Genomic DNA, 21,905 nt, shown 5'->3' with positions numbered 1-21,905 from the left:
GACCGCACAACATTATCACCACATGTGGCGAAAATATGTTGCGTGGTGTGAGGCCAGGAAGGCCCCACAAAGAAATTTCAACTCGGTCGTTTCCTGCATTTCCTGCAAACAGGAGTGTCTATGGGCCTCAAATTGGGGTCCATTAAGGTTCAAATTTCGGCCCTGTCGATTTTCTTCCAGAAAGAATTGGCTTCAGTTCCTGAAGTCCAGAAGTTTGTCAAGGGAGTATTGCATATACAACCCCCTTTTGTGCCTCCAGTGGCACTGTGGGATCTCAACGTAGTTCTGGGATTCCTCAAATCACATTGGTTTAAAACCAGTCAAATCTGTGGATTTGAAGCATCTCACATGAAAAGTGACCATGCTCTTGGCCCTGGCCTGGACCAGGCGAGTGTCAAATTGGTGGTTTTTTCTCAAAAAAGCCCATATCTGTTTGTCCATTCGGACAGGGCAGAGCTGCGGACTCGTCCCCAGTTCTCTCCCTAAGGTGGTGTCAGTGTTTCACCTGAACCAGCTTATTGTGGTGCCTTGCACCTACTAGGGACTTGGAGGACTCCAAGTTGCTAGATGTTGTCAGGGCCCTGAAAATATGTTCCAGGACGGCTGGAGTCAGGAAAACTGACTTGCTGTTATCCTGTATGCACCCAACAAACTGGGTGCTCTTGCTTCTAAGCAGACTATTGCTAGTTGGATGTGTAATACAATTCAGCTTGCACATTCTGTGGCAGGCCTGCCACAGCCAAAATATGTAAATGCCCATTCCACAAGGAAGGTGGGCTCATCTTGGGCGGCTGCCCGAGGGGTCTCGGCTTTACAACTTTGCCGAGCAGCTACTTGGTCAGGGGCAAACACGTTTGCTAAATTCTACAAATTTGATACCCTGGCTAAGGAGGACCTGGAGTTCTCTCATTCGGTGCTGCAGAGTCATCCGCACTCTCCCGCCCGTTTGGGAGCTTTGGTATAATCCCCATGGTCCTTTCAGGAACCCCAGCATCCACTAGGACGATAGAGAAAATAAGAATTTACTTACCGATAATTCTATTTCTCGGAGTCCGTAGTGGATGCTGGGCGCCCATCCCAAGTGCGGATTATCTGCAATACTTGTACATAGTTACAAAAATCGGGTTATTATTGTTGTGAGCCATCTTTTCAGAGGCTCCGCTGTTATCATACTGTTAACTGGGTTTAGATCACAAGTTGTACGGTGTGATTGGTGTGGCTGGTATGAGTCTTACCCGGGATTCAAAATTCCTCCCTTATTGTGTACGCTCGTCCGGGCACAGTACCTAACTGGCTTGGAGGAGGGTCATAGGGGGAGGAGCCAGTGCACACCACCTGATCGGAAAGCTTTACTTTTGTGCCCTGTCTCCTGCGGAGCCGCTATTCCCCATGGTCCTTTCAGGAACCCCAGCATCCACTACGGACTCCGAGAAATAGAATTATCGGTAAGTAAATTCTTATTTTCTCTAACGTCCTAGTGGATGCTGGGGACTCTGTCAGGACCATGGGGAATAGCGGCTCCGCAGGAGACAGGGCACAAAAAGTAAGCTTTTAGGATCACATGGTGTGTACTGGCTCCTCCCCCTATGACCCTCCTCCAAGCCTCAGTTAGGTTTTTGTGCCCGTCCGAGCAGGGTGCAATCTAGGTGGCTCTCTTAAAGAGTTGCTTAGAAAAAGTTTTTAGGTTCTTTATTTTCAGTGAGTCCTGCTGGCAACAGGCTCACTGCATCGAGGGACTTAGGGGAGAGAAGTGAACTCACCTGCGTGCAGGATGGATTGGCTTCTTAGGCTACTGGACACCATTAGCTCCAGAGGGAGTCGGAACACAGGTCTCGCCCTGGGGTTCGTCCCGGAGCCGCGCCGCCGACCCCCCTTGCAGATGCTGAAGATTGAAGAGGTCCGGAACCAGGCGGCAGAAGACTTTCAGTCTTCATCAGGTAGCGCACAGCACTGCAGCTGTGCGCCATTGTTGTCAGCACACTTCACACAGCGGTCACGGAGGGTGCAGGGCGCGGGGGGGGGCGCCCTGGGCAGCAATGTATAATACCTGTATGGCGAAAAATACATCACATATAGCCCTTGAGGCTATATGGATGTATTTAACCCCTGCCAGATATCACAGACTCCGGAGAAGAAGCCCGCCGAAAAGGGGGCGGGGCCTATTCTCCTCAGCACACAGCGCCATTTTCCCTCACAGAAATGCTGGTGGGAAGGCTCCCATGCTCTCCCCTGCACTGCACTACAGAAACAGGGTTAAAACAGAGAGGGGGGGGCACTGATTTGGCAATATGAATATATATTAAAATGCTATAAGGGAGGAACACTTATATAAAGGTTGTCCCTGTATAATTATAGCGTTTTGGTGTGTGCTGGCAAACTCTCCCTCTGTCTCCCCAAAGGGCTAGTGGGTCCTGTCCTCTATCAGAGCATTCCCTATGTGTGTGCTGTATGTCGGTACGTGTGTGTCGACATGTATGAGGAAAATGTTGGTGAGGAGGCGGAGCAAATTGCCTGTAATGGTGATGTCACTCTCTAGGGAGTCGACACCGGAATGGATGGCTTAATTATGGAATTACGTGATAATGTCAACACGCTGCAAGCCGGTTGACGACATGAGACGGCCGGCGAACAAATTAGTACCTGTCCAGGCGTCTCAAACACCGTCAGGGGCTGTAAAACGCCCATTTACCTCAGTCGGTCGACACAGACCCAGACACGGACACTGATTTCAGTGTCGACGGTGAAGAAACAAACGTATTTTCCTTTAGGGCCACACGTTAAGGGCAATGGAGGTGTTACATATTTCTGATACTACAAGTACCACAAAAAAGGGTATTATGTGGGATGTGAAAAAACTACCTGTAGTTTTTCCTGAATCAGATAAATTAAATGAAGTGTGTGAGATGCGTGGGTTTCCCCCGATAGAAAATTATTGGCGGTATACCCTTTCCCGCCAGAAGTTAGGGCGCGTTGGGAAACACCCCTTAGGGTGGATAAGGCGCTCACATGCTTATCAGAACAAGTGGCGGTACCATCTACAGATAGGGCCGTACTTAAGGAGCCAGCTGATAGGAGGCTGGAAAATATCCTAAAAAGTATACACACACATGCTGGTGTTATACTGCGACCAGCGATCGCCTCAGCCTGGATGTGCAGAGCTGAGGTGGCTTGGTCGGATTCCCTGACTAAAAATATTGATACCCTTGACAGGGACAGTATTTTATTGACTATAAGAGCATTTAAAGGATGCATTTCTATATATGCGAGATGCGCAGAGGGATATTTGCACTCTGGCATCAAGAGTAAATGCGATGTCCATATCTGCAAGAAGATGTTTATGGACACGACAGTGGTCAGGTGATGCAGATTCCAAACGGCACAAAGATGTAGTGCCGTATAAAGGGGAGGAATTATTTGGGGTCGGTCCATGGGACCTGGTGGCCACGGCAACTGCTGGAAAATCCACCGTTTTTTACCCTAAGTCACATCTCTGCAGAAAAAGACACCGGGGTATATGCAATAGCGGGCGAATTTCAGAAAAAGGCGAATTGCGGGCCGTTTTCGCCGCAAAAAATCAATTCGCCTATGCAGTGCAGTACTTTATCGCAAAAAAACGGCCCGTCAAAATTCGCCTTTTCTCAATTCGCGTTTTTCCGAATTCGCCTTTTCTGCAATGGTACAGATGCTGCAATTCGCCTCCAGCATATTCAATTCAAGTTTGGAAATTCGCCTGCAGTGCTTTTAGACAGCAAATTCGCGATTTTCACTCCGCCACACTTTGGAGGGTGAAAACAAATAAAAAAATTTTAAACATGTTTTTTTTTGTGTTTTTTTTTTTAGGAATAGCAGATCTATTTATATTAGAAGGGATTAGGTTTTTTTTTTTTTTTGGGGGGAGGCACAAATATTATTTATATATTTTTTAAAATAATATTTTTTTTTTTTTTATTGCTGGAACGTAAAATCAGAAAAAAAAATGGCGTGGGGTCCCCCCTCCAAAGCATAACCAGCCTCGGGCTCATTGAGCTGGTCCTGGTTCTAAAAATGCGGGGAAAAAAATGACAGGGGATCCCCCGTATTTTTAAAACCAGCACCGGGCTCTGCGCCTGATGCTGGTGCCAAAAATACGGGGGACAAAACGAGTAGGGGTCCCCCGTATTTTTAACACCAGCATCGGGCTCCACTAGCTGGACAGATAATGCCACAGCCGGGGGTCACTTTTATGCCGTGCCCTGCGGCCGTGGCATTAAATATCCAACTAGTCACCCCTGGCCGGGGTACCCTGGGGGAGTGGGGACCCCTTCAATCAAGGGGTCCCCCCCCCCCAGCCACCCAAGGGCCAGGGGTGAAGCCCGAGGCTGTCCCCCCCCATCCAATGGGCTGCGGATGGGAGGGCTGATAGCCTTTTTGTGTTCAAAAAAAAGATATTGTTTTTTCCATTAGTACTACAAGTCCCAGCAAGCCTCCCCCGCAAGCTGGTACTTGGAGAACCACAAGTACCAGCATGCGGGAGAAAAACGGGCCCGCTGGTACCTGTAGTACTACTGGAAAAAAAATACCCAAATAAAAACAGGACACAGACACCGTCGACAGTAAAACTTTATTACACACTGCCGACACACACATACTTACCTATGTTCACACGCCGACATCGGTCCTCTTCTCCATGTAGAATCCCGGGGTACCTGAAAAGCAAAGTTCAATATACTCACCTTAACCAGGCTCCAGAGATAAATCCACGGACTTGGCAAAATAATAAAACGCATTTACCCGCTCCATAACGGACTGAAAGGTGTCCCATGCTGACACATGGGACACCTTTCCACGATTAAGATCTGTCAGTGACAGTTGTCACTGACAGGTCTCTAAGCCAATCAGGAAGCGCAATTGCGCTCACCTGATTGGCTGCTCGCTGTGACAGCGCCTCGCACAGCTCCCTCCATTACTTTCAATGGTGGGAACTTAGCGGCTAGCGGTGAGGTCACCCGCCGGTCAGCGGCTGACCGGCGGGTGACCCCACCGCTAGCCGCTAAGTTCCCACCATTGAAAGTAATGGAGGGAGCTGTGCGAGGCGCTGTCAGTGTACAGACGGCGTCCAGCCAATCAGCTGAGCGCCACGGCAGTAGCGCTTCCTGATTGGCTGAAGGGACGTCAGTGACAGGGAGTCACGTGACGTCCCGACATTCGGGAGAAAGGAGTGTAATGTGAAAACATTACACTCCTTTCTAGTCCGGTGGACCGTGATCGTTTTTTTATTTTACAAAGTACGTGGATATACCCCTGGACCTGGACCTCTGGACGGACGCTGGAAGGTGAGTATAATTTTTTGACAGGTACCCTCGGATCGTCGGAGATCGTTGCAGTCGGCGTGTCAACACAGGTAAGTATGTGTGTGTCGGTGTATGAAATAAAGTTTTACTATCAAGGTGTGTGTGTCCTGTTTTTATTTGGGTATTTTTTTCCCAGTAGTACTACAGGTACCAGCGGGCCCGTTTTTCTCCCGCATGCTGGTACTTGTGGTTCTCCAAGTACCAGCTTGCGGGGGAGGCTTGCTGGGACTTGTAGTACTAATGGAAAAAACAATATCTTTTTTTTTTACACAAAGGCTATCAGCCCCCCCATCCGCAGCCCATTTGATGGGGGGGGACAGCCTCGGGCTTCACCCCTGGCCCTTGGGTGGCTGGGGGGGGGGGACCCCTTGATTGAAGGGGTCCCCACTCCCCCAGGGTACCCCGGCCAGGGGTGACTAGTTGGATATTTAATGCCACGGCCGCAGGGCACGGCATAAAAGTGACCCCCGGCTGTGGCATTATCTGTCCAGCTAGTGGAGCCCGATGCTGGTGTTAAAAATACGGGGGACCCCTACTCGTTTTGTCCCCCGTAATTTTTGCACCAGCATCAGGCGCAGAGCCCGGTGCTGGTTTTAAAAATACGGGGGATCCCCTGTCAATTTTTTCCCCGTATTTTTAGAACCAGGACCAGCTCAATGAGCCCGAGGCTGGTTATGCTTTGGAGGGGGGACCCCACGCCATTTTTTTCACAGATTTTACCGTTCCAGCAATTGGGCAGGAAGGCGAATTCAGCACGCCCACTGCTCGCCGATTGGCCGGAATCCGCCTGCGGGAGGGGCGAATCTGTTTTACATTGAATATAGTGAAACCAGGGTCCCGGCGACAGGGCTGCGGCTGGCGATAGCGGGCGAATCATACAGAGGCGGATCTAATGCCGCGATTCGCCCGCTATTGCATATACCCCACCGTCTTTTCAGCCTCAGTCCTTTCGTCCCTATAAGAGTCATATCTGCCCAGGGATAGAGGAAAGGGAAGAAGACTGCAGCAGGCAGCCCATTCCCAGGAACAGAAGCCCTCCACCGCTTCTACCAAGTTCTCAGCATGACGCTGGGACCGTACAGGACCCCTGGATCCTACAAGTAGTATCCAAGGGGTACAGATTGGAATGTCGAGACGTTTCCCCCTCGCAGGTTCCTGTAGTCTGCTGTACCAATGTCTCCCTCCGACAGGGAGGCAGTATTGAAAACAATTCACAAGCTGTATTCCCAGCAGGTGATAATAAAATTACCCCTCCTACAACAAGGAAAGGGGTATTATTCCACACTATATGGTGGTACTGAAGCCAGAAGGCTAGGTGAGACCTATTCTAAATCTGAAATATTTGAACACTTACAAAGGTTCAAATCCAGATGCAGTCACTCAGAGCAGTGATAGCGAACCGGGAAGAAGGGGACTATATGGTGTCCCGGGACATCAGGGATGCTTACCTCCATGTCCCAAAATTTGCCTTTCTCACCAAGGGTACCTCAGGTTCGTGGTACAGAACTGTCACTATCAGTTTCAGACGATGCCGTTGGATTGTCCAAGGCACCCCGGGTCCTTACCAAGGTAATGACCGAAATGAGGATTCGTCTTCAAAGAAAATGGACGACCTCCTGATAAGAACAAGGTCCAGAGAACAGTTGGAGGTCGGAGTAGCACTATCTCAAGTAGTTCTACGACAGCACGGGTGGATTCTAAATATTCCAAAACTGCAGTTGTTCCGACGACACGTCTGCTGGTCCTAGGGATGATTCTGGACACAGTCCAGAAAAAGGTGTTTCTCCCAGAGGAGAAAGCCAGGGAGTTATCCGAGCTAATCGGGATCCTCCTAAAACCAGGAAAAGTGTCAGTGCATCATTGCACAAGAGTCCTGGTAAAAATGGTGGCTTATTACGAAGCGATTCCATTCGGCAGATTTCACGCAAGAACTCTTCAGTGGGATCTGCTGGACAAATGGTCCGGATCGCATCTTCAGATGCATCAGCGGATAACCCTATATCCAAGGACAAGGGTGTCTCTCCTGTGGTGATTACAGAGTGCTCATCTTCTAGAGGGCCGCAGATTCGGCATTCAGGATTGGATGCTGGTGACCACGGAGGCCAGCCTGAGAGGCTGGGGAGCAGTCACACAGGGAAAAAATTTCCAGGGAGTGTGATCAAGTCTGGAGAATTCTCTCCACATAAATATACTGGAGCTAAGAGCAAATTTATAATGCTCTAAGCTTAGCAAGACCTCTGCTTCAAGGTCAGCCGGTATTGATCCAGTGGGATAACATCACGGCAGTCGCCCACGTAAACAGAAAGGGCGGCACAAGAAGCAGGAGGGCAGTGGCAAAACTGCAAGGAATTTTCGCTAGGCGGAAAATCATGTGATAGCACTGTCAGCAGTGTTCATTCCGGGAGTGGACGACTGGGAAGCAGACTTCCTCAGCAGGCACGACCTCCACCCGGGAGAGTGGGAACTTCATCGGGAAGTTTTCCGCATGATTGTGAACCGTTGGGAAAGACCAAAGGTGGACATGATGGCGTCCCGCCCGAACAAAAAACGGGACAGGTATTGCGCCAGGTCACGAGACCTTCAGGCGATAGCTGTGGACGTCCTGGTAACACCGTGGGTGTAACAGTCGGTGTATGTGTTCCCTCCTCTGCTTCTCATAACCAAGGTATTGAGAATTATAAGACGTAGAGGAGTAAGAACTATACTCGTGGCTCCGGATTGGCCAAGAGGGACTTGGTACCCGGAACTTCAAGAGATGCTCACAGAGGACTAATGGCCTCGGGAGCTAAGAAGGGACTTGCTTCAGCAAGTACCATGTCTGTTCCAAGACTTACCGCGGCTGCGTTTGACGGCATGGCGGTTGAACGCCGGATCCTAAGGGAAAAGGCATTTCGGAAGAGGTCATACCTACCCTGGTCAAAGCCAGGAAGGAGGTGACCGCACAACGTTATCACCACATGTGGTGAAAATATGTTGCGTGGGTGAGGCCAGGAAGGCCCCACGAAGAAATTTCAACTAGGTCGATTTCTGCACTTCCTGCAAACAGGAGTGTCTATGAGCCTCAAATTGGGGTCCATTAAGGTTCAAGTTTCGGCCCTGTAGATTTTCTTCCAGAAAGAATTGGCTTCGGTTCCTGAAGTCCAGAAGTTTGTCAAGGGAGTATTGCATATACAGCCCCTTTTGTGCCTCCAGTGGCACCGTGGGATCTCAACGTAGTGTTGGGATTCCTCAAATCATATTGGTTTGAACCGCTCAAATCTGTGGATTTGAAATATCTCACATGGAAAGTGACCATGCTGTTGGCCCTGGCCTCGGCCAGGCGATTGTCAGAATTGGCGGCTTTGTCTTACAAAAGCCCATATTTAATTTTCCATTCGGACAGGGCAGAACTGCGGACTTGTCCCCAGTTTCTTCCTAAGGTGGTGTCAGCGTTTCACCTGAAACAACCTATTGTGGTGCTTGCGGCTACTAGGGACTTGGAGGACTCCAAGTTGCTAGACGTTGTCAGGGCCCTGAAAATATATATATATATATATATATATATATATAATTCCAGGACGGCTGGAGTCAGAAAGTCTGACTTGCTGTTTATATTGTATGCACCCAAAAAGCTGGGTGCTCCTGCTTCTAAGCAGACTATTGCTCGTTGGATTTGTAGTACAATTCAGCTTGCACATTCTGTGGCAGGCCTGCCACAGCCAAAATCTGTAAATGCCCATTCCACAAGGAAGGTGGGCTCATCTTGGGCGGCTGCCCGAGGGGTCTCGGCTTTACAACTTTGCCGAGCAGCTACGTGGTCAGGGGGGAACACGTTTGTAAAATTCTACAAATTTGATACCCTGGCTGAGGAGGACCTGGAGTTTCTCTCATTCGGTGCTGCAGAGTCATCCGCACTCTCCCGCCCGTTTGGGAGCTTTGGTATAATCCCCATGGTCCTGACGGAGTCCCCAGCATCCACTAGGACGTTAGAGAAAATAAGATTTTACTTACCGATAAATCTATTTCTCGTAGTCCGTAGTGGATGCTGGGCGCCCATCCCAAGTGCGGATTGTCTGCATTACTTGTACATAATTATTGTTACAAAAATCGGGTTGTTATTGTTGTGGGCCATCTTTTCAGAGGCTCCTTCGTTGTTATCATACTGTTAACTGGGTTCAAATCACAGGTTGTACGGTGTGATTGGTGTGGCTGGTATGAGTCTTACCCGGGATTCAAGATCCTTCCTTATTGTGTACGCTCGTCCGGGCACAGTACCTAACTGAGGCTTGGAGGAGGGTCATAGGGGGAGGAGCCAGTACACACCATGTGATCCTAAAAGCTTACTTTTTGTGCCCTGTCTCCTGCGGAGCCGCTATTCCCCATGGTCCTGACGGAGTCCCCAGCATCCACTACGGACTACGAGAAATAGATTTATCGGTAAGTAAAATCTTATTTACTGCTGTGTATTTATAGGTCTGGACCCTCTCCGTCGCTGAGCCATGCAGCCCCCAGCTGATTGTGATGTTGGCGATCCGATGCGACGCATGTTGTCCCAGTACATGTCAGGGACCATTCGGGGTCTCCAGGGACACGGCGTCAGGAGAGTGTGCCTTCAGCTCTTTGGCCAGCATGGCCATGGAAAATCCTCCCTCATTAACTCATGTCTGTGTGTGGTCCAGGACTGTAAGTTCAGCAACGTGGCCGGGGCAGGAGGATCTGGAAAACCCTTTACCATGGCGAGGAAGGAGTACAAGCTGGCCGACACTGTATACATCATTGATAACCGTGGTCTAAACCAAATGAATACAGATGAGAACCTGGAGGTTGCGGCTCAGTTACGTAAGTGACGCTATACATTGCTGTACCATAAAGTCACATGCTGCGTTGTTGGGGTGCTAGGTGCAGGGATGGATTACGGGTCACATGGGCCTGGGGCTGTAGTCCCACCTGTTAATCTTGCCCTGACTAGGCATCACCCCATAGGTGGGGAGAGGCGGGGGTACACTTGTATAGCATATTTACAGGGAATAAATGTGAGAGCCGCTGCCAGACTGCTGGGCTCATCCTCAGTGTGACGAGAAACGGGGGGAAGTAACACACGGCAACATCCCCAAAGCATCATACAACTGGAGGCGTGGCCTAACAGACACAAGAACACACAGCGGCAGCCAGACACGGGCGCAGTCAGAGTGAGTGGCAGCCAGACACGGGCGCAGTCAGAGTTAGTGGCAGCCAGACACGGGCGCAGTCCGAGTGAGCGGCAGCCAGAGGCGGGCGCAGTCCGAGTGAGCGGCAGCCAGAGGCGGGCGCAGTCCGAGTGAGTGGCAGCCAGAGGCGGGCACAGTCAGAGTGAGTGGCAGCCAGACGCGGGCGCAGTCAGAGTGAGCGGCAGCCAGACGCGGGCGCAGTCAGAGTGAGCGGCAGCCAGACGCGGGCGCAGTCAGAGTGAGTGGCAGCCAGAGGCGGGCGCAGTCAGAGTGAGTGGCAGCCAGAGGCGGGCACAGTCAGAGTGAGCGGCAGCCAGACAGGGGTGCAGTCAGAGTGAGTGGCAGCCAGACATGGGCACAGTTTATACTTCTAGGTGCGCAGCCAATATTACTGTTTCCTTTTTCTCCATAGGGAAGCTGCGGGCGCTGGGCACGGTGGATTGGGAGTTTGAGCTGGAAAGAACCGTGAATCTTCTTGAGAACAGATATAAAAATCAGTCCATGGATTTCATAGTGCCAGTGTTTGTTCTCAGGTATGCTGATCATTGTAGTGCATGCTGCTCGCAGATCAGGGGCATGTTTATATTAACTGTCAGTGTAATGCACAAGCCAATGAGTGCAGGAAACCTGGGGATCTTGATCAGTATAAATGGCCTGTCCTTTCCGTCTATGATAATTGTGTAACTGCTCCCGGATTCTAGGTTTGCAATTTCAAATTGTAGCAACACATTCTAATGGGCAACACTTGGGGCCCCAGAACAATGGCGCGCTGACACTTGGTGCCCCAATACACTGACGCGCGGACACAGGGGCCACAGAACAATGGCGTGCTGACACTTCGTCGTTGGGGGGTAGACTAGACATGATGCAGTGATGTATACTTATGACAGTGTAGCAAAGAAAAATTGGCATTATAGGATTACAGATTTAAAATATGGAATTTTTATACGACTTCAAGTATTTAATTCAGCTTTTCTATACTAAACTTCTGTTCTTCTCACAATATTGTTCTTTGTCTGTTGCAGTGTTAAACACCCATATCCAAAAACTTTATCCAATCTAACCAAAGCTATCCTGCCCTTTCTGAGAGATGCGTTTGAGATAACAGGTGAGAGTTGTTCTGTACAGTGTATATACGGGTGTGTGCACATATACAGAATTGGGGATACGTAGCACCACAGGATGAAGTGCACAATCTAAGTTATACAGGCAAACAACAGTTCCCATGAGTGACCCGCAGCAAGCATTACACTCATCCAATGAAATTGCAGGGATTTCAGCTAATGAGAAAGGTGCCAATGGAATCATAGATGCTGAATCTACTTCAGTAATGAAACCCTGGATTGATGCCTCCGTCTGGCAGCCTGTTGGCCGGTAGGCTCAATAGAACTTACCTGAACATATAGGGAATGGACCCGTTCAGCCAAAGGGCTTGTAAGGTTGAATTGACAGCTGCTGTGCTGGAGGTTTTGTGTTGGCTTTCTCTGGAGCAAGGCAAATCTAGGTTGGGCCTGATGGACCTGCCGGCAATCTATCTTTCTCTGACATCCTAGTGGATGCTGGGAACTCCGTAAGGACCATGGGGAATAGCGGCTCCGCAGGAGACTGGGCACAAAAGTAAAGCTTTAGGACTACCTGGTGTGCACTGGCTCCTCCCCCTATGACCCTCCTCCAAGCCTCAGTTAGATTTTTGTGCCCGGCCGAGAAGGGTGCACACTAGGGGCTCTCCTGAGCTTCTTAGTGAAAGTTTAGTTTCAGGTTTTTTATTTTCAGTGAGACCTGCTGGCAACAGGCTCACTGCATGGAGGGACTAAGGGGAGAAGAAGCGAACCTGCCTGCTTGCAGCCAGCTTGGGCTTCTTAGGCTACTGGACACCATTAGCTCCAGAGGGACCGAACACAGGCCCAGCCTCGGAGTCCGGCCCCAGAGCCGCGCCGCCGGCCCCCTTACAGAGCCAGAAGCAAGAAGAGGTCCGGAAAATCGGCGGCAGAAGACATCAGTCTTCACCAAGGTAGCGCACAGCACTGCAGCTGTGCGCCATTGCTCCTCATACACACCTCACACTGCAGTCACAGAGGGTGCAGGGCGCTGGGGGGGGGGCGCCCTGAGCAGCAATAAAAACACCTTGGCTGGCAAACATACATCACATATAACCCCCAGGGCTATATGGATGTATTTTAACCCCTGCCAGAATCCATAAAAATGCGGGAGAAAAGTCAGCGAAAAAGGGGCGCACTGGCGCCATTTTCTCTCACAGCTCCGTTGGAGGGAAGCTCCCTGGCTCTCCCCTGCAGTTACTACACTACAGAAAGGGGTTAAAAAAGAGAGGGGGGCACTAATTAGGTGCAGTATTAATAAATAAAACAGCAGCTATAAGGGGAAAAACACTTCGATAAGGTTATCCCTGTATATATATAGCGCTCTGGTGTGTGCTGGCATACTCTCCCTCTGTCTCCCCAAAGGGCTAGTGGGGTCCTGTCCTCTATCAGAGCATTCCCTGTGTGTGTGTGCTGTGTGTCGGTACGATTGTGTCGACATGTATGAGGAGGAAAATGGTGTGGAGGCGGAGCAATTGCCTGTAATGGAGATGTCACCCCCTAGGGCAGGCATGTCCAAACTGCGGCCCTCCAGCTGTTGAGAAACTACACATCCCAGCATACCCTGACAGGGCTTTAGCATCCTCTGACAGCAAAACGGTGTCAGAGCATGCTGGGATATGTAGTTTCACAACAGCTGGAGGGCCGCAGTTTGGACATGCCTGCCCTAGGGAGTCGACACCTGAGTGGCTGAGCTTATGGAAGGAATTACGTGACAGTGTCAGCTCTTTACAAAAGATTGATGACATGAGACAGCCGGCTACTCAGCCTGTGCCTGTCCAGGTGTCTCAAAAGCCATCAGGGGCTCTAAAACGCCCGTTACCTCAGATGGCAGATACAGACGCCGACACGGATACTGACTCCAGTGTCGACGATTAAGAGACGAATGTGACTTCCAGTAGGGCCACACGTTACATGATTGAGGCTATGGAAAATGTTTTACATATTTCTCTGACGTCCTAAGTGGATGCTGGGGACTCCATAAGGACCATGGGGAATAGCGGCTCCGCAGGAGACAGGGCACAAAAGTAAAAGCTTTAGGATCAGGTGGTGTGCACTGGCTCCTCCCCCTATGACCCTCCTCCAAGCCTCAGTTAGGTTTTTGTGCCCGGCCGAGAAGGGTGCAATCTAGGTGGCTCTCCTAAAGAGCTGCTTAGAGTAAAAGTTTTGTTAGGTTTTTTATTTTCAGTGAGTCCTGCTGGCAACAGGCTCACTGCAACGAGGGACTTAGGGGAGAAGAAGTGAACTCACCTGCGTGCAGGATGGATTGGCTTCTTAGGCTACTGGACACTAGCTCCAGAGGGACGATCACAGGTACAGCCTGGATGGGTCACCGGAGCCGCGCCGCCGACCCCCTTGCAGATGCTGAAGAGAGAAGAGGTCCAGAAATCGGCGGCAGAAGACTTCCCAGTCTTCTTAAGGTAGCGCACAGCACGGCAGCTGTGCGCCATTGCTCTCAGCACACTTCACACCAACGGTCACTGAGGGTGCAGGGCGCTGGGGGGGGCGCCCTGGGCAGCAATGAAAGTACCTATGCTGGCTAAAAATACATCACATATAGCCTCTGGGGCTATATGGATGTATTTAACCCCTGCCAGGTTGTCAGAAAAACGGGAGAAGAAGCCCGCCGAAAAGGGGGCGGGGCCTATTCTCCTCAGCACACAGCGCCATTTCTCTATCGTCCTAGTGGATGCTGGGGTTCCTGAAAGGACCATGGGGAATAGCGGCTCCGCAGGAGACAGGGCACAAAAAGTAAAGCTTTAGGATCAGGTGGTGTGCACTGGCTCCTCCCCCTATGACCCTCCTCCAAGCCTCAGTTAGATTTTTGTGCCCGGCCGAGAAGGGTGCAATCTAGGTGGCTCTCCTAAAGAGCTGCTTAGAAAAGTTTAGCTTAGGTTTTTTATTTTACAGTGAGTCCTGCTGGCAACAGGATCACTGCAACGAGGGACTTAGGGGAGAAGAAGTGAACTCACCTGCGTGCAGGATGGATTGGCTTCTTGGCTACTGGACATTAGCTCCAGAGGGACGATCACAGGTACAGCCTGGATGGTCACCGGAGCCTCGCCGCCGGCCCCCTTGCAGATGCTGAAACGAGAAGAGGTCCAGAATCGGCGGCAGAAGACTCCTCAGTCTTCTTAAGGTAGCGCACAGCACTGCAGCTGTGCGCCATTTTCCTCTCAGCACACTTCACACGGCAGTCACTGAGGGTGCAGGGCGCTGGGAGGGGGGCGCCCTGGGAGGCAAATGAAAACCTTTTTTGGCTAAAAATACCTCACATATAGCCTCCGGGGGCTATATGGAGATATTTAACCCCTGCCAGAATCCGTTAAGAGCGGGAGACGAGGCCGCCGAAAAAGGGGCGGGGCCTATCTCCTCAGCACACAGCGCCATTTTCCCTCACAGAAAGGCTGGAGGGAAGGCTCCCAGGCTCTCCCCTGCACTGCACTACAGAAACAGGGTTAAAACAGAGAGGGGGGGCACTAATTTGGCGTTAGAAATATATAAAAAAGATGCTATAAGGGAAAACACTTATATAAGGTTGTCCCTATATAATTATAGCGTTTTTGGTGTGTGCTGGCAAACTCTCCCTCTGTCTCTCCAAAGGGCTAGTGGGTCCTGTCCTCTATCAGAGCATTCCCTGTGTGTGTGCTGTGTGTCGGTACGTGTGTGTCGACATGTATGAGGACGATGTTGGTGAGGAGGCGGAGCAATTGCCTGTAATGGTGATGTCACTCTCTAGGGAGTCGACACCGGAATGGATGGCTTATTTAGGGAATTACGTGATAATGTCAACACGCGCCAAGGTCGGTTGACGACATGAGACGGCCGACAAACAATTAGTACCGGTCCAGACGTCTCAAAAACACCGTCAGGGGTTTTAAAACGCCCGTTTACTTTAGTCGGTCGACACAGACACAGACAGGGACACTGAATCCAGTGTCGACGGTGAATAAACAAACGTATTCCTTATTAGGGCCACACGTTAAGGGCAATGAAGGAGGTGTTACATATTTCTGATACTACAAGTACCACAAAAGAGGGTATTATGTGGGATGTGAAAAAACTACCGTAGTTTTTCCTGAATCAGATAAATTAAATGAAGTGTGTGATGATGCGTGGGTTCCCCCCGATAGAAAATATGGGCGGTATACCCTTTCCCGCCAGAAGTTAGGGCGCGTTGGGAAACACCCCTTAGGGTGGATAAGGCGCTCACACGCTTATCAGAACAAGTGGCGGTACCGTCTATAGATAGGGCCGTCCTCAAGGAGCCAGCTGACAGGAGGCTGGAAAAATATCATAAAAAGTATATACACACATACTGGTGTTATACTGCGACCAGCGATCGCCTCAGCCTGGATGTGCAGAGCTGGGGTGGCTTGGTCGGATTCCCTGACTAAAAATATTGATACCCTTGACAGGGACAGTATTTTATTGACTATAGAGCATTTAAAGGATGTATTTCTATATATGCGAGATGCACAGAGGGATATTTGCACTCTGGCATCAAGAGTAAGTGCGATGTCCATATCTGCCAGAAGATGTTTATGGACACGACAGTGGTCAGGTGATGCAGATTCCAAACGGCACAAAGGTGTATTGCCGTATAAAGGAAGAGGAGTTATTTGGGGTCGGTCCATCGGACCTGGTGGCCACGGCAACTGCTGGAAAATCCACCGTTTTTACCCTAAGTCACATCTCTGCAGAAAAAGACACCGTCTTTTCAGCTTCAGTCCTTTCGTCCCTATAAGAGTCATATCTGCCCAGGGATAGAGGAAAGGGAAGAAGACTGCAGCAGGCAGCCCATTCCCAGGAACAGAAGCGTTCCACCGCTTCTGACAAGCTCTCAGCATGACGCTGAGACCGTACAGGACCCCTGGATCCTACAAGTAGTATCCCAGGGGTACAGTTTGGAATGTCGAGACGTTTCCCCTGCGCAGGCTCCTGAAGTCTGCTTTACCAAGGTCTCCCTCCGACAAGGAGGCAGTATGGGAAAAAATTCACGAGCTGTATTCCCAGCAGGTGATAATTAAATTACCCCTCCTACAACAAGAAAAGGGGTATTATTCCACACTATATTGTGGTACTGAAGCCAGAAGGCTAGGTGAGACCTATTCTAAATCTAAAAAAATTTGAACACTTACAAAGGTTCAAATCAAGATGGAGTCACTCAGAGCAGTGATAACGAACCGGGAAGAAGGGGACTATCTGGTGTCCCGAGACATCAGGGATGCTTACCTCCATGTCCCAAATTTGCCCTTATCACTAAGGGTACCTCAGGTTCGTGGTACAGAACTGTCACTATCAGTTTCAGACGCTGCCGTTTGGATTGTCTACGGCACCCCGGGTCTTTACCAAGGTAATGGCCGAAATGATGGTTCTTCTTCGAAGAAAAGGCGTCTTAATTATCCCTTACTTGGACGATCTCCTGATAAGGGCAAAGTCCAGGGAACAGTTGGAGGTCGGAGTAGCACTATCTCGGATACTGTTACAACAGCAGGGGTGGATTCTAAATATTCCAAAATCGCAGCTGATCCCGACAACAAGTCTCCTGTGCTTAGGGATGATTCTGGACACAGTCCAGAAAAAGGTGTTTCTCCCGGAAGAGAAAGCCAGGGAGTTATCCGAGCTAGTCAGGAACCTCCTAAAATCAGTGCATCATTGCACAAGGGCCATGGTAAAAAAAAATGGTGACTTCCTTCGAAGCAATTCCAGTCGGCAGATTTCATGCAAGAACTTTTCAGTGGGATCTGCTGGACAAATGGTCCGGATCGCATCTTCAGATGCATCAGCGGATAACCCTATATCCAAGGACAAGGGTGTCTCTCCTGTGGTGGTTAGAGAGTGCTCATCTTCTAGAGGGCCGCAGATTCGGCATTCAGTTTTGGATGTTGGTGACCACGGAGGCCAGCCCGAGAGGCTGGGGAGCAGTCACACAAGGAAAAAATTTCCAGGGAGTGTGATCAAGTCTGGAGATTTTTCTCCACATAAATATAGCTAAGGGTAAATTTATAATGCTCTAAGCTTAGCAAGACCTCTGCTTCAAGGTCAGCCGGTATTGATCCAGTGGGATAAAACATCACGGCAGTCGCCCACGTAAATAGACAGGGCGGCCCAAGAAGCAGGAGGGCAGTGGCAAAAACTGCAAGGACTTTTCGCTGGGCGGAAAATCATGTGATAGCACTGTCAGCAGTGTTTCATTCCGGGAATGGAAACTGGGAAGCAGACTTCCTCAGTAGGCACGACCTCCACCCGGCAGAGTGGGAACTTCATGGGGAAGTTTTCCACATAATTGTAAACCGTTGGGAATTACCAAAGGTGGACATGATGGCGTCCCGTCTGAACAAAAAACGGGACAGGTATTACGCCAGGTTAAGAGACCCTCAGGCAATAGCTGTGGACGTTCTGGTAACACCGTGGGTGTACCAGTCGGTGTATGTGTTCCATCCTCTGCTTTTCATACCTAAGGTACTGAGAATTATAAGACGTAGAGGAGTAAGAACTATACTCATGGCTCCGGATTGGCCAAGAAGGACTTGGTACCCGGAACTTCAAGAGATGCTCACAGAGGACTTATGGCCTCTGCCGCTAAGAAGGGACTTGTTTCAGCAAGTACCATGTCTGTTCCAAGACTTACCGCAGCTGCGTTTGACGGCATGGCGGTGGAACGCCGGATCCTAAGGGAAAAGGCATTCAGGAAGAGGTCATTCCTACCCTGGTCAAAGCCAGAAAGGAGGTGACCGCACAACATTATCACCACATGTGGCGAAAATATGTTGCGTGGTGTGAGGCCAGGAAGGCCCCACGAAGAAATTTCAACTCGGTCGATTCCTGCATTTCTTGCAAACAGGAGTGTCTATGGGCCTCAAATTGGGGTCCATTAAGGTTCAAATTTCGGCCCTGTCGATTTTTCTTCCAGAAAGAATTGGCTTCAGTTCCTGAAGTCCAGAAGTTTGTCAAGGGAGTATTGCATATACAACCCCCTTTTGTGCCTCCAGTGGCACTGTGGGATCTCAACGTAGTTCTGGGATTCCTCAAAACACATTGGTTTAAAACCAGTCAAATCTGTGGATTTGAAGCATCTCACATGAAAAGTGAACATGCTCTTGGACCTGGCCTGGACCAGGCGAGTGTCAAATTGGTGGTTTTTTTCTCAAAAAAGCCCATATCTGTTTGTCCATTCGGACAGGGCAGAGCTGCGGACTCGTCCCCAGTTCTCTCCCTAAGGTGGTGTCAGTGTTTCACCTGAACCAGCTTATTGTGGTGTCTTGCGCCTACTAGGGACTTGGAGGACTCCAAGTTGCTAGATGTGGTCAGGGCCCTGAAAATATAGGTTCCAGGACGGCTGGAGTCAGGAAAACTGACTTGCTGTTATCCTGTATGCACCCAACAAACTGGGTGCTCTTGCTTTTAAGCAGACTTTTGCTAGTTGGATGTGTAATACAATTCAGCTTGCACATTCTGTGGCAGGCCTGCCACAGCCAAAATATGTAAATGCCCATTCCACAAGGAAGGTGGGCTCATCTTGGGCGGCTGCCCGAGGGGTCTCGGCTTTACAACTTTGCCGAGCGGCTATTTAGTCAGGGGCAAACACGTTTGTAAAATCCTACAAATTTGATACCCTGGCTAAGGAGGACCTGGAGTTCTCTCATTCGGTGCTGCAGAGTCATCCGCACTCTCCCGCCCGTTTTGGGAGCTTTGGTATAATCCCCATGGTCCTTTCAGGAACCCCAGCATCCACTAGGACGATAGAGAAAATAAGAATTTACTTACCGATAATTCTATTTCTCGGAGTCCGTAGTGGATGCTGGGCGCCCATCCCAAGTGCGGATTATCTGCATTACTTGTACATAGTTACAAAAATCGGGTTATTATTGTTGTGAGCCATCCTTTCAGAGGCTCCGCTGTTATCATACTGTTAACTGGGTTCAGATCACAGGTTGTACAGTGTGATTGGTGTGGCTGGTATGAGTCTTACCCGGGATTCATAAATCCTTCCTTATTGTGTACGCTCGTCCGGGCACAGTACCTAACTGAGGCTTGGAGGAGGGTCATAGGGGGAGGAGCCAGTGCACACCACCTGATCCTAAAGCTTTACTTTTTGTGCCCTGTCTCCTGCGGAGCCGCTATTCCCCATGGTCCTTTCAGGAACCCCAGCATCCACTACGGACTCCGAGAAATAGAATTATCGGTAAGTAAATTCTTATTTTTCCTACACAGCTCCGCTGCTAGGAAGGCTCCCAGGCTCTCCCCTGCACTGCACTACAGAAACAGGGTTAAAACAGAGAGGGGGGGGCATTTTGTGTGGCGATATTATAATATATTAAGATGCTATAAGGGAAAACACTTATATAAGGTTGTCCCTGTATAATTATAGCGTTTTGGTGTGTGCTGGCAAACTCTCCCTCTGTCTCCCCAAAGGGCTAGTGGCGTCCTGTCCTCTATCAGAGCATTCCCTGTGTGTGTGCTGTGTGTCGGTACGTGTGTGTCGACATGTATGAGGACGATGTTGGTGAGGAGGCGGAGCAATTGCCTGTAATGGTGATGTCACTCTCTAGGGAGTCGACACCGGAATGGATGGCTTATTTAGGGAATTACGTGATAATGTCAACACGCTGCAAGGTCGGTTGACGACATGAGACGGCCGGCAAACCAATTAGTACCTGTCCAGGCGTCTCAAACACCGTCAGGGGCTTTAAAACGCCCATTACCTCAGTCGGTCGACACAGACACAGACACTGACTCCAGTGTCGACGGTGAAGAAACAAACGTATTTTCCATTAGGGCCACACGTTACATGTTAAGGGCAATGAAGGAGGTGTTACATATTTCTGATACTACAAGTACCACAAAAAAGGGTATTATGTGGGGTGTGAAAAAACTACCTGTAGTTTTTCCTGAATCAGATAAATTAAATTAAGTGTGTGATGATGCGTGGGTTTCCCCCGATAGAAAATTATTGGCGTTATACCCTTTCCCGCCAGCAGTTAGGGCGCGTTGGGAAACACCCCCTAGGGTGGATAAGGCGCTCACACGCTTATCAAAACAAGTGGCGTTACCGTCTCCAGATACGGCCGCCCTCAAGGAGCCAGCTGATAGGAGGCTGGAAAATATCCTAAAAAGTATATACACACATACTGGTGTTATACTGCGACCAGCGATCGCCTCAGCCTGGATGTGCAGCGCTGGGGTGGCTTGGTCGGATTCCCTGACTGAAAATATTGATACCCTTGACAGGGACAGTATTTTATTGACTATAGAGCATTTAAAAGATGCATTTCTATATATGCGAGATGCACAGAGGGATATTTGCACTCTGGCATCAAGAGTAAGTGCGATGTCCATGTCTGCCAGAAGATGTTTATGGACACGACAGTGGTCAGGTGATGCAGATTCCAAACGGCACATGGAAGTATTGCCGTATAAAGGGGAGGAGTTATTTGGGGTCGGTCCATCGGACCTGGTGGCCACGGCAACAGCTGGAAAATCCACCTTTCTCTGACGTCCTAGTGGATGCTGGGGACTCCGTCAGGACCATGGGGATTAGCGGCTCCACAGGAGACAGGGCACAAAAATAAAGCTTTAGGATCAGGTGGTGTGCACTGGCTCCTCCCCCTATGACCCTCCTCCAAGCCTCAGTTAGGTTTTTGTGCCCGTCCGAGCAGGGTGCAATCTAGGTGGCTCTCCTAAAGAGCTGCTTAGAAAAAGTTTTTAGGTTTTTTATTTTACAGTGAGTCCTGCTGGCAACAGGCTCACTGCAACGAGGGACTTAGGGGAGAAGAAGTGAACTCACCTGCGTGCAGGATGGATTTGCTTCTTAGGCTACTGGACACCATTAGCTCCAGAGGGATCGAACACAGGCCCAGCCATGGAGTCCGGTCCCGGAGCCGCGCCGCCGACCCCCTTGCAGATGCCGAAAAGTGAAGAGGTCCAGAAACCGGCGGCAGAAGACTTTTCAGTCTTCATGAGGTAGCGCACAGCACTGCAGCTGTGCGCCATTGTTGTCACACACTTCACACCAGCGGTCACGGAGGGTGCAGGGCGCTGCTGGGGGCGCCCTGGGCAGCAATGAGAATACCTTGTTCTGGCTAAAAAATACATCACATATAGCCCCTGGGGCTATATGGATGTATTTAACCCCTGCCAGGTCTCACAAACACCGGAGAAGAGCCCGCCGAAATAGGGGGCGGGGCCTATCTCCTCAGCACACAGCGCCATTTTCCTGCTCAGCTCCGCTGCGAGGAAGGCTCCCAGGACTCTCCCCTGCACTGCACTACAGAAACAGGGTAAAACAG

General features: G+C 50.1%; 1 protein-coding gene across 2 annotated transcripts in view; it reads left to right on the top strand.

The window, feature by feature from the left end:
- Positions 1-21,905, top strand: part of LOC134945856 (uncharacterized) — an 87,611-nt gene that overhangs the window by 8,038 nt on the left and 57,668 nt on the right. For both annotated transcript variants that reach the window (XM_063935395.1, XM_063935396.1), the window contains exons 2-4: positions 9,783-10,148; positions 10,929-11,049; positions 11,542-11,624. In XM_063935395.1, the coding sequence (XP_063791465.1) occupies positions 9,809-10,148; positions 10,929-11,049; positions 11,542-11,624 (544 nt within the window). In that variant the 5' untranslated portion in view covers positions 9,783-9,808. The remainder of the gene's footprint in view (positions 1-9,782; positions 10,149-10,928; positions 11,050-11,541; positions 11,625-21,905) is intronic.

The sequence above is a fragment of the Pseudophryne corroboree genome, chromosome 7, assembly GCF_028390025.1.
Source record: "Pseudophryne corroboree isolate aPseCor3 chromosome 7, aPseCor3.hap2, whole genome shotgun sequence".
Lineage (NCBI taxonomy): Eukaryota > Metazoa > Chordata > Amphibia > Anura > Myobatrachidae > Pseudophryne > Pseudophryne corroboree.
This window is presented reverse-complemented; position numbering and strand designations above follow the sequence as displayed.